Source organism: Heterocephalus glaber, unplaced genomic scaffold (assembly GCF_053883595.1).
Source record: "Heterocephalus glaber isolate CG9 unplaced genomic scaffold, H.glaber_assembly_v1.0 deba00000474, whole genome shotgun sequence".
Lineage (NCBI taxonomy): Eukaryota > Metazoa > Chordata > Mammalia > Rodentia > Bathyergidae > Heterocephalus > Heterocephalus glaber.
Genome location: NW_028258146.1, coordinates 3,195,762 through 3,210,360, shown reverse-complemented (window position 1 = coordinate 3,210,360; position 14,599 = coordinate 3,195,762). Strand labels below are relative to the sequence as shown.

The 14,599-nt window shown below is 38.6% G+C and overlaps 1 protein-coding gene across 14 annotated transcripts in view; it reads left to right on the top strand.

Moving 5' to 3' along the window:
- The window catches only part of Arhgap44 (Rho GTPase activating protein 44), a 188,894-nt gene that overhangs the window by 110,711 nt on the left and 63,584 nt on the right, over positions 1 to 14,599 (top strand). For 12 of the 14 annotated variants that reach the window (XM_087204396.1, XM_021249000.2, XM_087204400.1 and 9 more), the window contains 3 exons: positions 4,491 to 4,567; positions 10,915 to 11,026; positions 13,399 to 13,475. The exons of 1 other annotated variant lie outside the window; for it this stretch is intronic. In XM_087204396.1, coding sequence (XP_087060522.1) covers positions 4,491 to 4,567; positions 10,915 to 11,026; positions 13,399 to 13,475 — 266 coding nt within the window. The remainder of the gene's footprint in view (positions 1 to 4,490; positions 4,568 to 10,914; positions 11,027 to 13,398; positions 13,476 to 14,599) is intronic. One more of the 14 variants, XM_021249001.2, reaches the window with a different exon arrangement.

The following is a 14,599-nucleotide window of genomic DNA, read 5'->3' as shown; positions in this document are numbered from 1 at the left end:
AAAATGTTTGGGGGAGCAGTGGATATTAGAATGAGACTTGTGTCTGAGTCATCCTACAAATGGTGTAGCTTATGCCCAAGATAATTTTAGAGAGAACAATCATCTCAGGAATCTCAGATTTATGCATTTAAGCCCTGGGACATTCTGTCTTTTTTCTTAAAAGTTCTATCTGAACTCTAGAGCCAGGGAAAATTTTATTTTAAAAACTTCCTTTTCACTCTGAAACATTACTGGCCAGCATGAAATTTGCTGAGATGTTCCCTAATATTCACCAAGGATTGGGACCAGCTCTCTCAGCGTGGATCCTCGGCACCAGAGGGAAACAAATTGCAGCAGCTTTTATAGTCCTTTGGGCAGTTTATTCCTTTGAAAATTGCATGTTTTTATACATGTAGTGGGAATGAGCAAAGGGTTGGAAGGGAGAGCAAATTATACCTTAGTGATAGACAGTCAGGAGGTGATGTGAGGTGGCTATAGTGCCTGGCTTCTACTGAGACCTCAATTTACATTTCATCCAGAGAATTTAGAAATGAAAATAATTTGTTGTCTGCTTGAGGTTATCATCCATTAACATTTTATCTACTGCCTTTGGTTATAGGTTTCCCTATTCCTTTTTATTTTTGGTACCAGGGATTGAACTCGGGTCCTTGTGCCCTATTCCTTTTTGATATAAAAGTAAACCAGTTTAATCCACTTCTTCCTTTTGTCATGTGGCAGCTTCCTTTCCGTTTGTTAATTCTTAAAGCATTGTCATAAATAAAAACTCATTACATTCTACTGAGTTTTATTCATTAACCCTCCTTTTCCTGCACTTGCATCCAAGCCCTCAAATTCACCTCAGCATTCCTCCTAGAGGGGTATTTACAGCGTTGGTAGAGGACCTGAGTAAATACATGGCCATCTTCATTTAGTCATTTATGTAGCTGTTTTAAAGAAGGAAAGACGGCTTGAGACGTAGCTCAGTGGTACAGAACTTACTGGCATGAATGGAGTCCTACAAACCACCATCAAAAACAGAAAACAAGGTAGCACAATAGAAAATGATATATGAAAAGTATTTCTATGTATAAAGGCAAGGCCCAGCTCAAAAATTAAATTGATATAGATAAATAAGTATGATAGAGGTGAAACAGAGAAATCTTCTCTCCTTTTCTTATTAAAATCTTGAGAACCAAAAAACCATTGAAACAGGAATAATTTTCATATTTTGTGGCACTTTGTCACTTAAGACGATCCTTTTTCCCCCTTAAGAACATTGCAGCAGTATCAGTATGAGTGTTAAGTGACAAGATGATGAGAAAATGCTACTGTTTACCGGGCTAAGGAACAAGGCACCACCGGCCATGTTATTTCAAGCTATATTACGCAGAAATGACACTGGCTGCCCCTTCACCACCCTCCCTCCAAGACTGTGTTCCGTTTGTGGCTGTCCTTGTTCCTTTGACACTGATGTTTACCTCATTTGTCACACATAGGCAGTTATCTGCGAAACTCACTGACTAGTCTCATTTTCCATATTTGGATAAACTGTGCTCACCTACTGGTAGATGTATTTCTCCAAAGAATGTCTACCCCTTGGCTAGCAGAAGTTCTCTTTACTCTATGATAGGCAGAATCCTCCCTTGCTGCTTTGTCAAAGTTTGAAGGATTTAGGAAAGCCGAAGTCCTGCCTTGAAGGTAGTAGGTCTTGGGACTGCAAGACCTATGACTGTCTGCCATAAACCAAAATAGCCTTTTTATTAGAGCTGACCAGTATGACTATGTGGTCTGAATTTTAGGTTGGAGCATCCTCACTTTCTGTAAGTTTTAGGAACTTGGAAACTAAATCATTTTCTTAGCCTCAACATTGCTGAATTTCAAGCTGAGAAATTCCCTGTTGTGCAGGCTATCCTGTCCATTGGGGGATGTATAGCAGAATTGTTGGCCTCCACTCACTGGATGCCAGTAGTATCCCCCAAATCGAGACAACCAAAAATGTCTCTAGATAGTGCAAGCTGACCCCAGGAAGACAAAATGAACCCTGGTTAAGAGCAAGTATCTTAACCTATGCCCTTTCTATGAGCCCACACTGGGATATTAAGCCCACTTTTTTGAAAAACATACACTCACATGCAACACTTCTGTGACCAAAAATATGTGATCTCCCCCTGCCCCCACATACACACAAGCAGTTCTTCAACTTTCCAAACCCCAACTGGGTGTCTTGCACTTTAATTCACTTCTGACCCTGTCCTCCTGGTGTTAGTTTCAGATCCCACAGATTAAGGGCTCAGCCCCACAAAACCATTCCCCACATCAGTTGTCAATTGCAAATCCCCATCTCTGGCATTTGTGACCAATGGCTCACAAAACCAAGGGAATGCACTTTGTGTTTACCAGTTTGTTATAAAGGATATTAAAAGGATACTGATGAGTATCTAAATGATGACTCACACAGATGTTTATTATCTGTCTCCCCAGTCGAAGTTAAGTTCCACAAGAGCAGTATCTAGTTTTGTTTGCTGCTGGTGTGTGTTTCTCCTGTATGGAATGCCGCCCTCTTTAAGTATTGGATTTGTAAATGCATTACAGAGGGAACTCTAGTTTATAGTACCAGGAGGCTCTGGACTGAGTATAAGCCAGTCACTTTCCATTTGAAAAACTTTCTATGGCTATAAAGACTGGAAAGCCTGAGGATGCTAGCGGTTCCTACCTTGTTTTTCTTCTGCTGTCTATGTGTGCTGGTTGGTCTTGGCTCTGTAAGAAGAGGGCTTTTGACACATAGTGAGGAGGGGACAGATCGTGCCTCACTCTTCTAATAGTATGTTAGCTATCCATAACTGTGACAAAGTATTTGGGAGTAACAACTTAACTAAGGAAAGGTGTATTTTGGCTCAGTTTGAGCATGGTCAGCTGGCTCCACTGCTTTAAGCTTTAAGTGAGGCAAAAACATCATGGTAGAAGGGGGTAGCAGAGGAAAGCTGCTCACCTCATAGCAGCTAGGAAGTAGTGAGAGAGAAAATGAGCCAGGGAGAAAGGGGTTGGGGACAAGATATAGTCCCCAAGGTCATGTTCCCATGATCCACTCCCTTCCATCATCTCCCAGTAATGCCCCCAATAAAGAGCCCACATGCAGTCACTTCCCCAAAGCCCATTGGTGAAGCCTTCACTAAGATGAGACTTTGGGAGACATATCATGTCCAAACCATAACAAGAAGCTTGGCTCTAACCAAAGTTACCATTTTAAAGGGGGCAATAATCTTAACATTTGGTGCACTCACAATATTGTGCAACTATCATGGCTGTCTAGTTCCCAAACATTTTCATCACCTCAAAAAGGAAACCCTGTACCATTAAGCAGTCTTTTCCCGACCCTCCTTTCCCTTCAGTCTCTGCCAACCTCTAATCTCCTTTCTGTCTCTATGGATTTACTATCTTAGACATTTCATATAAATAGAATGATATAGCATGTCCTTTTAATCTAGAATATTTCACTTAGCATGATATTTTCTGGTTCATACTTGTTGTAGCACATGTCAGGACTTTGTTTCTTTTCAGAGCTGAATGATATTCCATTGTATGGACAGACCACATTTTTTATTTATTCATCTAGTTCAAATTGTTTCCATGTTTTGGCTGTTACTCTACACATTTATGTACATTTTTGTTAGAATACCTATTCTCACTTTTTTTGGGTATGTACCTAGGAATGGAATTCCTGTGCCATATAGTAATTCTGTTTAACATATTGAGTTACTACTGAACTTTTCCACAGTTCAGCATCATTTAAAAACCTTCAATAGCAATGCATTTCTACACATACCTACCAATATTTATGTTCTTTTTTTTAATATTAATATTACAGCCATCCAAGTGATATTTCTTTTTTTTTTTGGTACCAGGGATTGAACTCGGGACCTTGTGCTTCCGAGGCAGGCGGTAGAACCACTGAGCTAAATCCCCGGCCTAAAGCCGAGCGATATTTCACTGTGGCCTTGATTTGAATTTTCTAATGACTAATGAAAAGCATCTTTTCATATACTTGTAAGGCATTTTTGTATTTTCTTTTGAGTGTACCCTTCTTTTGGCACTTCCTTTGCCTTGTAACCATTTGTGAGCACTTTTCTCTCTCAAATGTATGCTACCTTGTTTACAAAATGGAACTAATAGACTCTTCTAGAAAAAAAGATTGATTTTTGGAAACGAACATATTGCTCAAATCTTTGTGAACATAAGTTTGAAATTCTTTTTTCCTTCTTGACAACTTACTTCATTTTAAAATGTAGTATGTAAACCTTAGGCTAACTTTCCTAATTATTGAATTTAATTCCATGTTAATTTTCTGAATTGATATCTCTAAGTCCATTGCATCATTGTGTACTAGTCTTTTAGTTTTAAACATATTTAAAGTCAATTTGTTTCTTAGCTAGGTAGGCATATGACTTTGCTATTTTAGACTTAAATGGTGACTACTGCAAGTAGTTTTCCTTTGCTGTTTGTTTCCTTTTTAGAAAAAGTTGCCTTTGACAACATTGGCTCAGTGTTTGATGGAAGGGTCAGCTATCCTGGGAGATGACACACTTCTTGGGTAAGGTGACAGCATGTGAGAATTTGTGCTCAATCTAGGAAAGTCCCCTTCCATAAAAAGGGGACTGGAACTCCTCAGGGAGTATGTCACACACATGAATTCTGCCTGGGGACTTGTGTGGGAAAGGAGAAAAATATTTCCAGTAAGAAAAAAATATCAATCAAGATATATCATGTACAGGTACAAATTCTGTACAGTCAGTGTGATCATTATGTGTGTCTAAATTGTACCAATAAACTTAATTAATGATTTTAAAAAACCCTCAACTCCAGTGATTGTCTGTGCAGTAAGACAAGTCCCAGTGGAAAAATTAGCATAGAACTGGTAAAAGACAATTAAAATCCCTAAGGCTTCAATAGAAGCAAACATGTAACCTGTCAGTGTCAGATGTCAGAACTCATGGGATTCCCAAAACAAGCCCTGCTGAGTTTGAATTCACAATGAAGCACACTAAAAATAGAATCTTTCTGAGATAGCATCAGCATATTTTCCTACAATCGATAGCAGACTCAGTACTCTTAAGAACTAAAAATAGTAAAATGATATTAAAAGAAATATACAATGATTATTTAAAGTGAAACTTTATAGTGAACAAATGATAAGAATAATCCTTGATAAAAGAACCAACAACATGAAAAAAGAATGGACAGAATTGAGTGAACACCAAACAGAAGTCCCTTCTCCCCCAGTACTGGGGATTGAACCCCAGGGCCTTTGTGTTGAGCTGTATTGCTAACCCCTTTTAATTTTTTCTGTTTGGGGCATTGCCTTGCTAAGTCACTAAATTGCCCAGGCTAAGCTTGGATTTGTGATTGTCCTGCCTCAGCCTCACAGAATACTAGGATTACAGGCATGCACCACCACAGCCGGCTAGAACTTCTTAAAATTGAAATTATGCTGATAATTTTAAAACTTGATCAAAATAAACTGGAGATTATACAAAATAAAGAATTGTTGAACTTGGAAACAGATCTGAAGTTGCCAACTAAGAACACAGTGAAGGACTCTTGAGATAAGAGTGTAGACATTATTAAATTGAGAGGCGTGGGAACAGAATGCAAATGCACAAAATTCTGTCTCATAGAAGATCCTGAAGAAGAAAATAGGAGAAAGGAAGTTTGTGGTTAAATTTTTCTTTTCTAGATTGGAACAGAAACTGCTTTTAGATTTAGACAGCACAAAAAGTCCTATTTGAAATCAACAAAAAGAAATCCATCCCTGAGCATATTGTAGGGAAAATGCAGACTAAAAAAAAGAGAAAGAAATTTAAAATCAACCCAAGAAAAAAGATAATTACCTATAAATAAAAGAGCAGTTAAACTGATAAACTATTCATCAGATACAATAAATGCCAGGAGATTAAGGAAGAATTATCTTTTAAGAATTGAATAAAAACATAAGAAATCTAGAATTTTATGATACCCTAAATCATTATTTAGAACAAGGAGAAAATAAAGATTTTTTTCAGGCAAAAATTTACTACTTGCAAGTAAAGTTAGCTTGCCTAGTAGACTAGTGCTAAAGATTACTACCTGCATGTTCTTGCAGAAGAACTAGATAAGACTACATGAAAGAAACTAAGTCCACAGGAAAGTAGTGAAATGCAAGTAACAAGATAGAATTTAGTGAAAAGTTACTGAATGTGTATTAGGGAAGGAAAGTGCTTCTCTGGCTACCCTAGGTTTTGTGGCTGGGATTTGGCAAATCAGATTGACGGCAGACAGCTTACCAAAATAAGTGCATACGTGTTTTATTAACATGTAGTAAATACATGCACATGGAAAAACACAGAAATAAGTTAGAAGGCGTGATTAGAATGTGGGGTTATGTAGCATTTTGACAAAAGAACAACCATTTCTGGAGAAGTAACAAGACAAAGGGAAGGAGGAGATATGGGAAGGTACATGTATGGGGCATTCATGGACAATGAAGGTTAGTTAATGAAGTTGCTTATATCTCCATCCTGGGGCTGGTAAGGATCTGAAGTTGTCACCAGTATTGAAATATGTTCTTTCTATTAGAGAGGGGGAACACCTTTGTAAATATATTTCTCGCATTTAGGCAAATAAGGGGAGGGGGCAGAAGAGAGTTACTGGTTTTTTCTTTTCTATCTGATTCTCACTTGCCTTTAGCTCCGAATAGTCCTTATGCCAAAGTGATGTATTTTGGGGTGGTATATCAGTATAAAGTAATTATAAATAAGGATTGAATTAAAACCCAACAGTATAAATAATTCATTTAGGGGGATTAGATAACAATAACATAAAATATAGGAGGGGAAACCAATATTTCAAAGCTCTTGTATTGTTTGAAAGGAGGATAAAGGTGTATTACACTTGAATTTACAATCAAGTGTACATATTAGGAAAGTAAGAGTATCCAGAAGAATAGGAATAGAATGTATAATTCCATAAACAAAAAGGGAAATAAATAAAAGGGGCTAAAAAAAAAACAAGACCAAGGGAGGGCTTGAAAGAGAAAAAGGTAAACAAGGGAAAGCATGATAAATAGAAAACAGAATGAAGATGATAGCAATACTGCTTATTTATCGTCAGTCATCACAGATGGAAAAGGAATAAACTGAGCTGTTTAAAATACGGAGCATCTCGGATAGATAAACATGAAATCCTGTTGCATAGTGTTCCCAAGAGACATCCCTGAAACACTGTGATGCTGCAAGGTTGAAAGTAAAGACCACAGATTGAGCACACATCTGACTTTGCTCCCTGCCAAAATCCACCAAAACTACAATAAAGGGAGTTCTTTTTGTCTTAAAAGACTTAGACCCACAATGGCAGGAAAAACAAGGATAAAAGACAACAGCAGTGTAATTTGGTGAACTGTAAATCATAAGAATGACTGGGAATTGATTTGGTGAGTCCCAGACATCTGATGCCCAGTCTAGAAGCAGGATGTGCAGAGATCCAACATAATGTACACTGTGAAATGCTGATGGTACCAGGAATTGGTGGCACCAGAAACCTTGGAAATGTTGGCTCTTTTGGGAGGAGTGTGTGATTAGAATAAAGAATGTGGGTTGAAAGCTTTCCAAGTGCCACTTGGATCACTGAAACATTGGCCAGCCACACCTCCAAGAGACATTCATTTTCCCCACTCCCATCTCAGCAGGCATCTGGAGCTTTACTCTCTAGAATGAGTAAAAGGAAGCATCTCCAGAATGGAGACAGAGAACAAGAGGGGCACAAATCAGTGAAGAAGAGGATCAAGAGATGCTGAAGATACCGATGTGGATGGAGACTTCTCACCCCTCCTCCCTGCTCACAAGGTCCCCAGGTGTTTATCTTCTAGGCGAGAAGTTAGGAGGGTTTTCTAGGGAATCTGAGCACCCCAGAAGGAAGCTCTCAAAAGCTCCAAAAAACATCAGAGAGGGGCATTATGCTGATGAATGGCCCAGCCAAATCATCCTACAGCCAAGCTCACAGCTGACAAACTTCATTTCTGTTCTCTGAGCTTGTTAGTCTCTGCCCTTAAATATAGATGGGCTCAAAAGATCGAAGATCTCTAGACCACTAAAGGAAATCTTTGACCTAAATTGTAGAAACCAAACAATCGGGTTGGGAAGTACAATTTGACGGAAATAGAGATTATGTGGGGGAGAAGTCTCAGGGAAATTATCACGTAGGCTTTTCATACAGTAAGAGAAGAAGTATATCTATGACATAAATACAGGATATTAGTACAAAATGTTATAGGAAAGAAGCATTCAGAAATCCAAAGCAGGCTCATAGAAATGAAAAAAACATATGGAAACAGATTAAAAGTTCTCAATTGAAGGTTTGGAAAATAAATGGGAGGAAATTATCCAGAAAATGAAGCAAGAAGACAAAGACGTGGTAAATAAAAAATCTTAGAAAATTAGAGAACCAATCCAGGAAGTCCTACACCTGAAAACATTTCTTAGAAAAGGAGAGGAAACAGTAATACTATTAATATAAAAAATAATGCAAAAACACTTTTCAGACTTGAAATACATGAGTTTCTGTACAAAAGGGGCCCACTGAACTCTGAATATATGGAAAAATTAAACTTACACTGAGGCGTACCCACATGTATACTGGTAACAAAAGATTCTACAACCTTCTGGAAAAAAAAGAAAAGTGACAGGGTATTTTGGTTTTAATCAGGTACATAGCAAGTGAGTGAAACAAACAGATGGAACAAGGTGATTATTAATTCCAGCAAGAACAAATAAATGTTCAAGAAAGACAAATAATCATAGCATAGTACCTAGCTTCACTCCAATACAGATTGACTATTCCTTCTCTGACGTGCTTGGAACCAGTTTTTCAGGTTTTGGGTATTTGCCTGGTTTTGGAATATTTGTATAGACTTTAACCAATTGAAAATCCCTAATCTGAAGCTCCAAAATGCTTCCTAATCCAAACTTTCAAAAATTTGGATTTGGGGGTTAGGAATACTCGAACTTGTAATATAGAATAAAAATATAAAATAATACAAACACTAGAAATCTACTTATAAAAGTAAGTGGAAAGAAGGGAAATATAAGCATAGCTAAATTCTCATTTTCCATAGTTGAGGGTCACCAGCTAATATTTAAGGTTTTAAAACTTAAGAAGTAGCATTATCACCTATAATATCAGCATCCTGGGAGGTTGATGGCAAGTTTCAGTCTAGGCAGGGCAACTTAGTAACTTAGTAAGACCTTGTCTCAAATTTAAAATGTTAAAAAAAGGGCTAGGGATGTGGAGGAAGGCCCTGGGTTCAATCCCTAGCACTGCCAGGGCGGTGGGGGGGGGGGCATTAAACTAATTGAGGTGTCAGGAAGTCAGATAAAAGACACCATTAAAAAGTTACAAAGGTTAAAACCACAATTTAGGAGTTGACATTTTCAGCAGATATAAAAAAGAGTTAAGGCTGGGGATTTAGCTCAGTGGTTCCACCACCTGCCTCATAAGCGCAAGGTCCCATGTTCGATCCTTGGTATCAAAAAAGAGAGAGAGAGAGAGGGACTCCATTCCATATTCACCTTCCTATGAAAAAATATATAATTAATTACTATAAATGAACTGAAATAAATAGATTGCAATTCAAATTAGCCAAGGAATAGTAGTAGGCATTTGTGGAGGAGATCTTGGATGACCCAAAGCATATAAAAAGATATCCAATCTCACTAGTAGTCAAGGAATCCAAATTAAAAATCAGAACAAGAGAATATTTTGCTTCAACCCATTTGGCAGAAATTGACACCTACCAGTATGAAGGACTGTCAGGGGCATAGTGCAAAGAAAACTCTCATGAGTGTGAAATTCTCACACAAGCAAGAAGAGAATGCACATGCATCTATATTGTGGCACTGCACGAAATAGCTCAAAACTCTTGGTTGTAGGAAAACTTAATAAATGGAGGCACAAATATATATATATATATATATATATATATTATATATGTGCTCATAGAGTGGAATTCCAAGAGCGAAATGATTAATTCTGGACGTATCAACGTGGATAAGCCCCTCAAATAATAGTACAATTCAAAAGCAAGTAGTATAAGAATATATTGAGTTTAAAACCATTTGTGAACACTTTTTTAACTAAATTAAGCAGCAATATTATATACTGTATATAAACACATTGAAGTAGAGAGAGTAAAGGGTTATACTCACTTCAGAATAACAGTTACCTCGGCTTATATATTTGTTGACCTTTAAAAACATTTTACATGATTTTTGGTTAATAGGATACAGTGCAAAAGAAGCCATTTGGAGAGCAATTAATATCTGTGAAATAGTCTGCCATCCTACCTGGGAGTATGGAAAAACTGCTCGTTCAGGTCTTTTGGTATTTGCTTATTATTGATCCACGTTTGGAATGGCTTTTGCTGCTTTTTTTTTTATATATAATTACCTACCCATCCTGTGCTAATTAGGTTTTCATGGCTTAGAAGTAAGAGGGTTTTATTTCTATTAGGACCTATCAAAATTGAATTTTTGGTATATGTTTGAAGATGTTGGTATACTAGTGGCTCAATCTCAGCTAATTTCTCCAAGGCCCCCAGGAAAGAGAGAAAAACACCTGGCTTTTTACGTTTGTGGACTTGGCATGTGTGTATCTGTTTTCTTTACATCTCTCTTTCTTGACATGAATCCCTTTGTCCCAGACACACAGTGAGTACTCAGCACCAGTTGGAAGAATTAGCATTTCAGAAAGGAAGACAGTTGGAGCAGTTCAGTCACCAGCAACTGTGGACATTGGCCAGCTTCCTAACACTGACCTGAGAAAAGTTCATTGAGCAAGGTGGTGATGACAGCATAGCTGAGGCAGAATGTCTTCAAGATATTCAGTGTGTTTTCCCCACTTTGGATGCAGGAAGATGCTGAAACTCTGCGGAGAGACAGAGGACAAGCTGGCTCAGGAGCTGATACATTTTGAATTGCAAGTAGAGAGAGATGTGATCGAGCCCCTGTTTCTGCTGGCTGAGGTAAGACTCGGGACTAAGGCTGGGCCTCTGTCCAGGGAGTGCAGATCAGGAGCTCCCTTGATCATTATGCATCCAGCCACGTTGTTTTCATCCCTTACTCTATTCCCTGACATTGGTTTTCATCAGGAATCATTATCACTGAACCCCATCATCAAGATTCTCAAATATGATGGCCCTCTCAGCTGCATGCAGCCTCCTTCTCTCACCTGCATCCTCCTAAAAGATGCAAATCTGGCTGACTGCGCATCTCCATCCAAACCCCAGTTCCAACTGCCATACCCCGCCCTATCTTTAGTGAAGTCAGTGGAGCCTCCTCAGAAGGAGCCAGGGGATCTAAGTCCAAGAGCCTCTGCAAAGCCTCTTGCAGTTGATGTTTATATGAGTCTTTTCCTTTTGGACCTTAAAGAACAGTGAATTAAACTTTTTTTATTAAAAAGCTACCTTAATGTCTGTATGACAATTTTATTAGCTTCCATCGAGTGAAGTTATATCAACAGAGACAGAAAGTGTTTGAGCAGCTTAATTTACCCGGAACCTGGAGCCTTCCCAGTTGCCTTTATTTGGTCATACAAAACCTAAGCAGTGCTCTCCCCTGAGACCCCTTGCAGTGAGGGAAAAGTTCTACATCTGTATAGTTTGGTAGCCTCCAGCTTCACGTAGCTATAGGGAACGAGAAATGTATTTAATGTGACTCAGGAATTCACTTTTGTTAATTTCATGAGCATTACATAGCCATATGTGATTAGAGGCAGCATTGCCCTGGATCAAGTCTGGTTTCCTCTCTGGGCCACTTCCATTACTTCTGCATACCCTGGTACTCTTTCTATGACAGATGTATAGCTAAACAATTACTATATGCTAAAAAACAATGAGAAATCCTAGGTATAATGCTTTTAACATAGATTGACATAAACCAGCTCTAGGCTTTTCAGATTCTGTCCTGTGGCAGGTTATCCCATAGCCAGGAACATCCTTATGGGCCCCTCATAAGGTAGGCTGGGGCTCTGACCAAAGCCTGAAGCAAATTAGGGGCAAGGCTCATCCGGAAGCAGAGCTGAAACTGTCATGGAGAGTTGTGTGGGTACTATGCTGCCCAGCCCTATCTGGGGCTCTGTGTAGACTCAGGCTGCCAGTGAATAGCTATGCTTCTTCCTAGCAGAAGTTGCTGCCCACACTACATCACTCAGCCCTGTTCAGTAGAGTGAATAGAAAACACGTCATAGAACACTGGGTTTTCCTCACATAAACCCTTATAAAAAAAATAAAAAAAAAAACCTCACAGCCTGAGATGATTTTAGTTCAATTTATGGCCAATTTTCCTTTTTAATTCTCATATCCTGCCCTACTTTTGCTGGGCCTGGAACCAAAATCCTTCACTGGAATGTTTAGGGAAGTCATTTTTAGAAAGAAAAATATAAAAACAGCATCTGCATACAGCCAATATGGAAGAACTCATTGCTGATAAAAGCCATAATGGCAATACTCATTCATGATTTTCTCTGGAAAAAACTTACATTATTTCAATAAATATACAAATGTGCCTGCTTTGTTTCTAGAAATATGCAATATATGTCCTATTAGCAGTCTTCATAGCATCTTAGGTCTCCTGAGACTGGTGCTGCTCCATTTTCTGCTGTTCATCTTTTGATAAGTCTTCATGTCAGGCCTGAGTGCTTGACTTTCTTTATTTTCCCTATTTTCAGCCCTTGTAGAAGTAGATGGAGATGTGATTGAGCCCATATGTTTCCTGGCTGCAAGAGTGGCAGGAATGTGGCCAGGCCCAAGGAAGCAGGAGAATACAGATCCTCTGAGATGGTCCAAGCTGATGGAGATTGGCAGGTGTCCAGAGGAAAGGGAAGAGAGTACAATGCAGGAAAAGAATCAAGAATTTCCTCTAGTGTTGATCTGAGGGTACAGAGTTCCACTTGTCCCACATGAGTAAATTCTGAAGGTATAACACAGCATGGTGTGACTATAGCTGACAGTAGAGCGGTGTGTACTTGAAATTTGCTAGGAGGGTAGATTTTAAGTGGTTTTGTCACATATGCACACAAGTGAGCACACACATATGTACACAAATAAAATGGTACCTATACATGGTGATAAATGTGTTCATTAGTTTGTAGTAATCATTTCTAAATGTATACACATCAAAATATCCAGTTTTACCCTTAAATGTATACAGCTCCTATTTGTTTATAATTGTGCTTCAATAAAGCAAGGGGGGATTTCATCTGAATGTAAAGACTGGGAGACTTCGGGCAAACTTGCTGGTGACTGTTAATAGCTCTGAAGAAGTTGTTTTGAAGCATAGTTCTTAATGTACTTCCCTTGAGCTTTGGTTTGATTACATCATGTCTCCTTAACCACAGGTGGAAATCCCAAATATTCAAAAGCAAAGGAAACATTTAGCAAAGTTGGTGTTGGACATGGACTCTTCACGGACCAGGTCGAGTTTCTTTGCTTTCTTTTCTGTTTCTTTGAAAGAGCAGTGATTACATTTGGGAGTGGGTCAGGTTTTTGCATGGGAGGGTGTATCTTACCATTCACTAAGTTTTTTTTTGACACCTACTGTTCAACAAGCACTGGTGGTAATAGTGGACCACAGATGCTGGGTGTAAATAAAGAGGATAATTTTAGGCAGCCATAGTCATATGAAGAAAATAAAACAGGATAATTTTTAGAAGGAAATAATAGAGAAAGAAGCATTAGTAACTGGTGAGGAAAATCAAAGAATTTTTTGAGTAGACATCTCTTGGTCTGAGATATAAACAATCAGGAACAGGCCCCTATGTAAAGCTCTGGTGCAGGCTGTATAGTGAAGGGAGTGGCATATGCAAAGGCACTGAGATGGGAATAAGCTGGCATATTTAAGAAAGAAGGCTGCTTGGCTGGGGTGGAAGGAACAAAGAAGAGAGTGGTAGATAAGACACAAGAGGTAGGATGGATGTGTTATCATCTATAATGAGGGAACATTTCCAATTCTGAGGATGCACTCACCTTTTTCTGAAGCTAATGATATAGAAATCTCCTTTTTTCAGCCATTCTATAAACCTGTGGCCCTTTTGATAGTCCCAAGATTCCTACAGGGCTGTTCTGCACACGTCTCAGAGTCCACTAGAAAGTTCCTCTTGCAACAGGGGAGCAGTTAAGGCCTGAAATGGCATTGGCTATGGCTGTCATATGTGAAAATTGCATATTTGCCCTTTATTCTTATAGCAGTGTGTGTGTGTGTATGTGTGTGTGTGTGTGTGTGTGTGTGTTTAGAAGTGGAAAGAATACAAGTTTGTTAGTATTGGTATAAAAGGAACTATTTCATTCTAGCTTAGGTCTTTTGCAGGTCAGTCGTAATCATCTCATCTTATTTTAATTTTCTCATAATAAGCAAACAAAACCAGAATGTGCTTAGGCAGAGAGATGCATGATAAAGAGTCTTGCAACAGGACTCAGAAGTTCAGGTACCAAGAACCAGATCAGCTATTTTCTAGACCTATAACCTTGGTCAAATCACTTGGTCTCCTAGAATATTCATTTCCTCACCTGTGCCTAGGGGAAAACAACATTTGGGGGTTG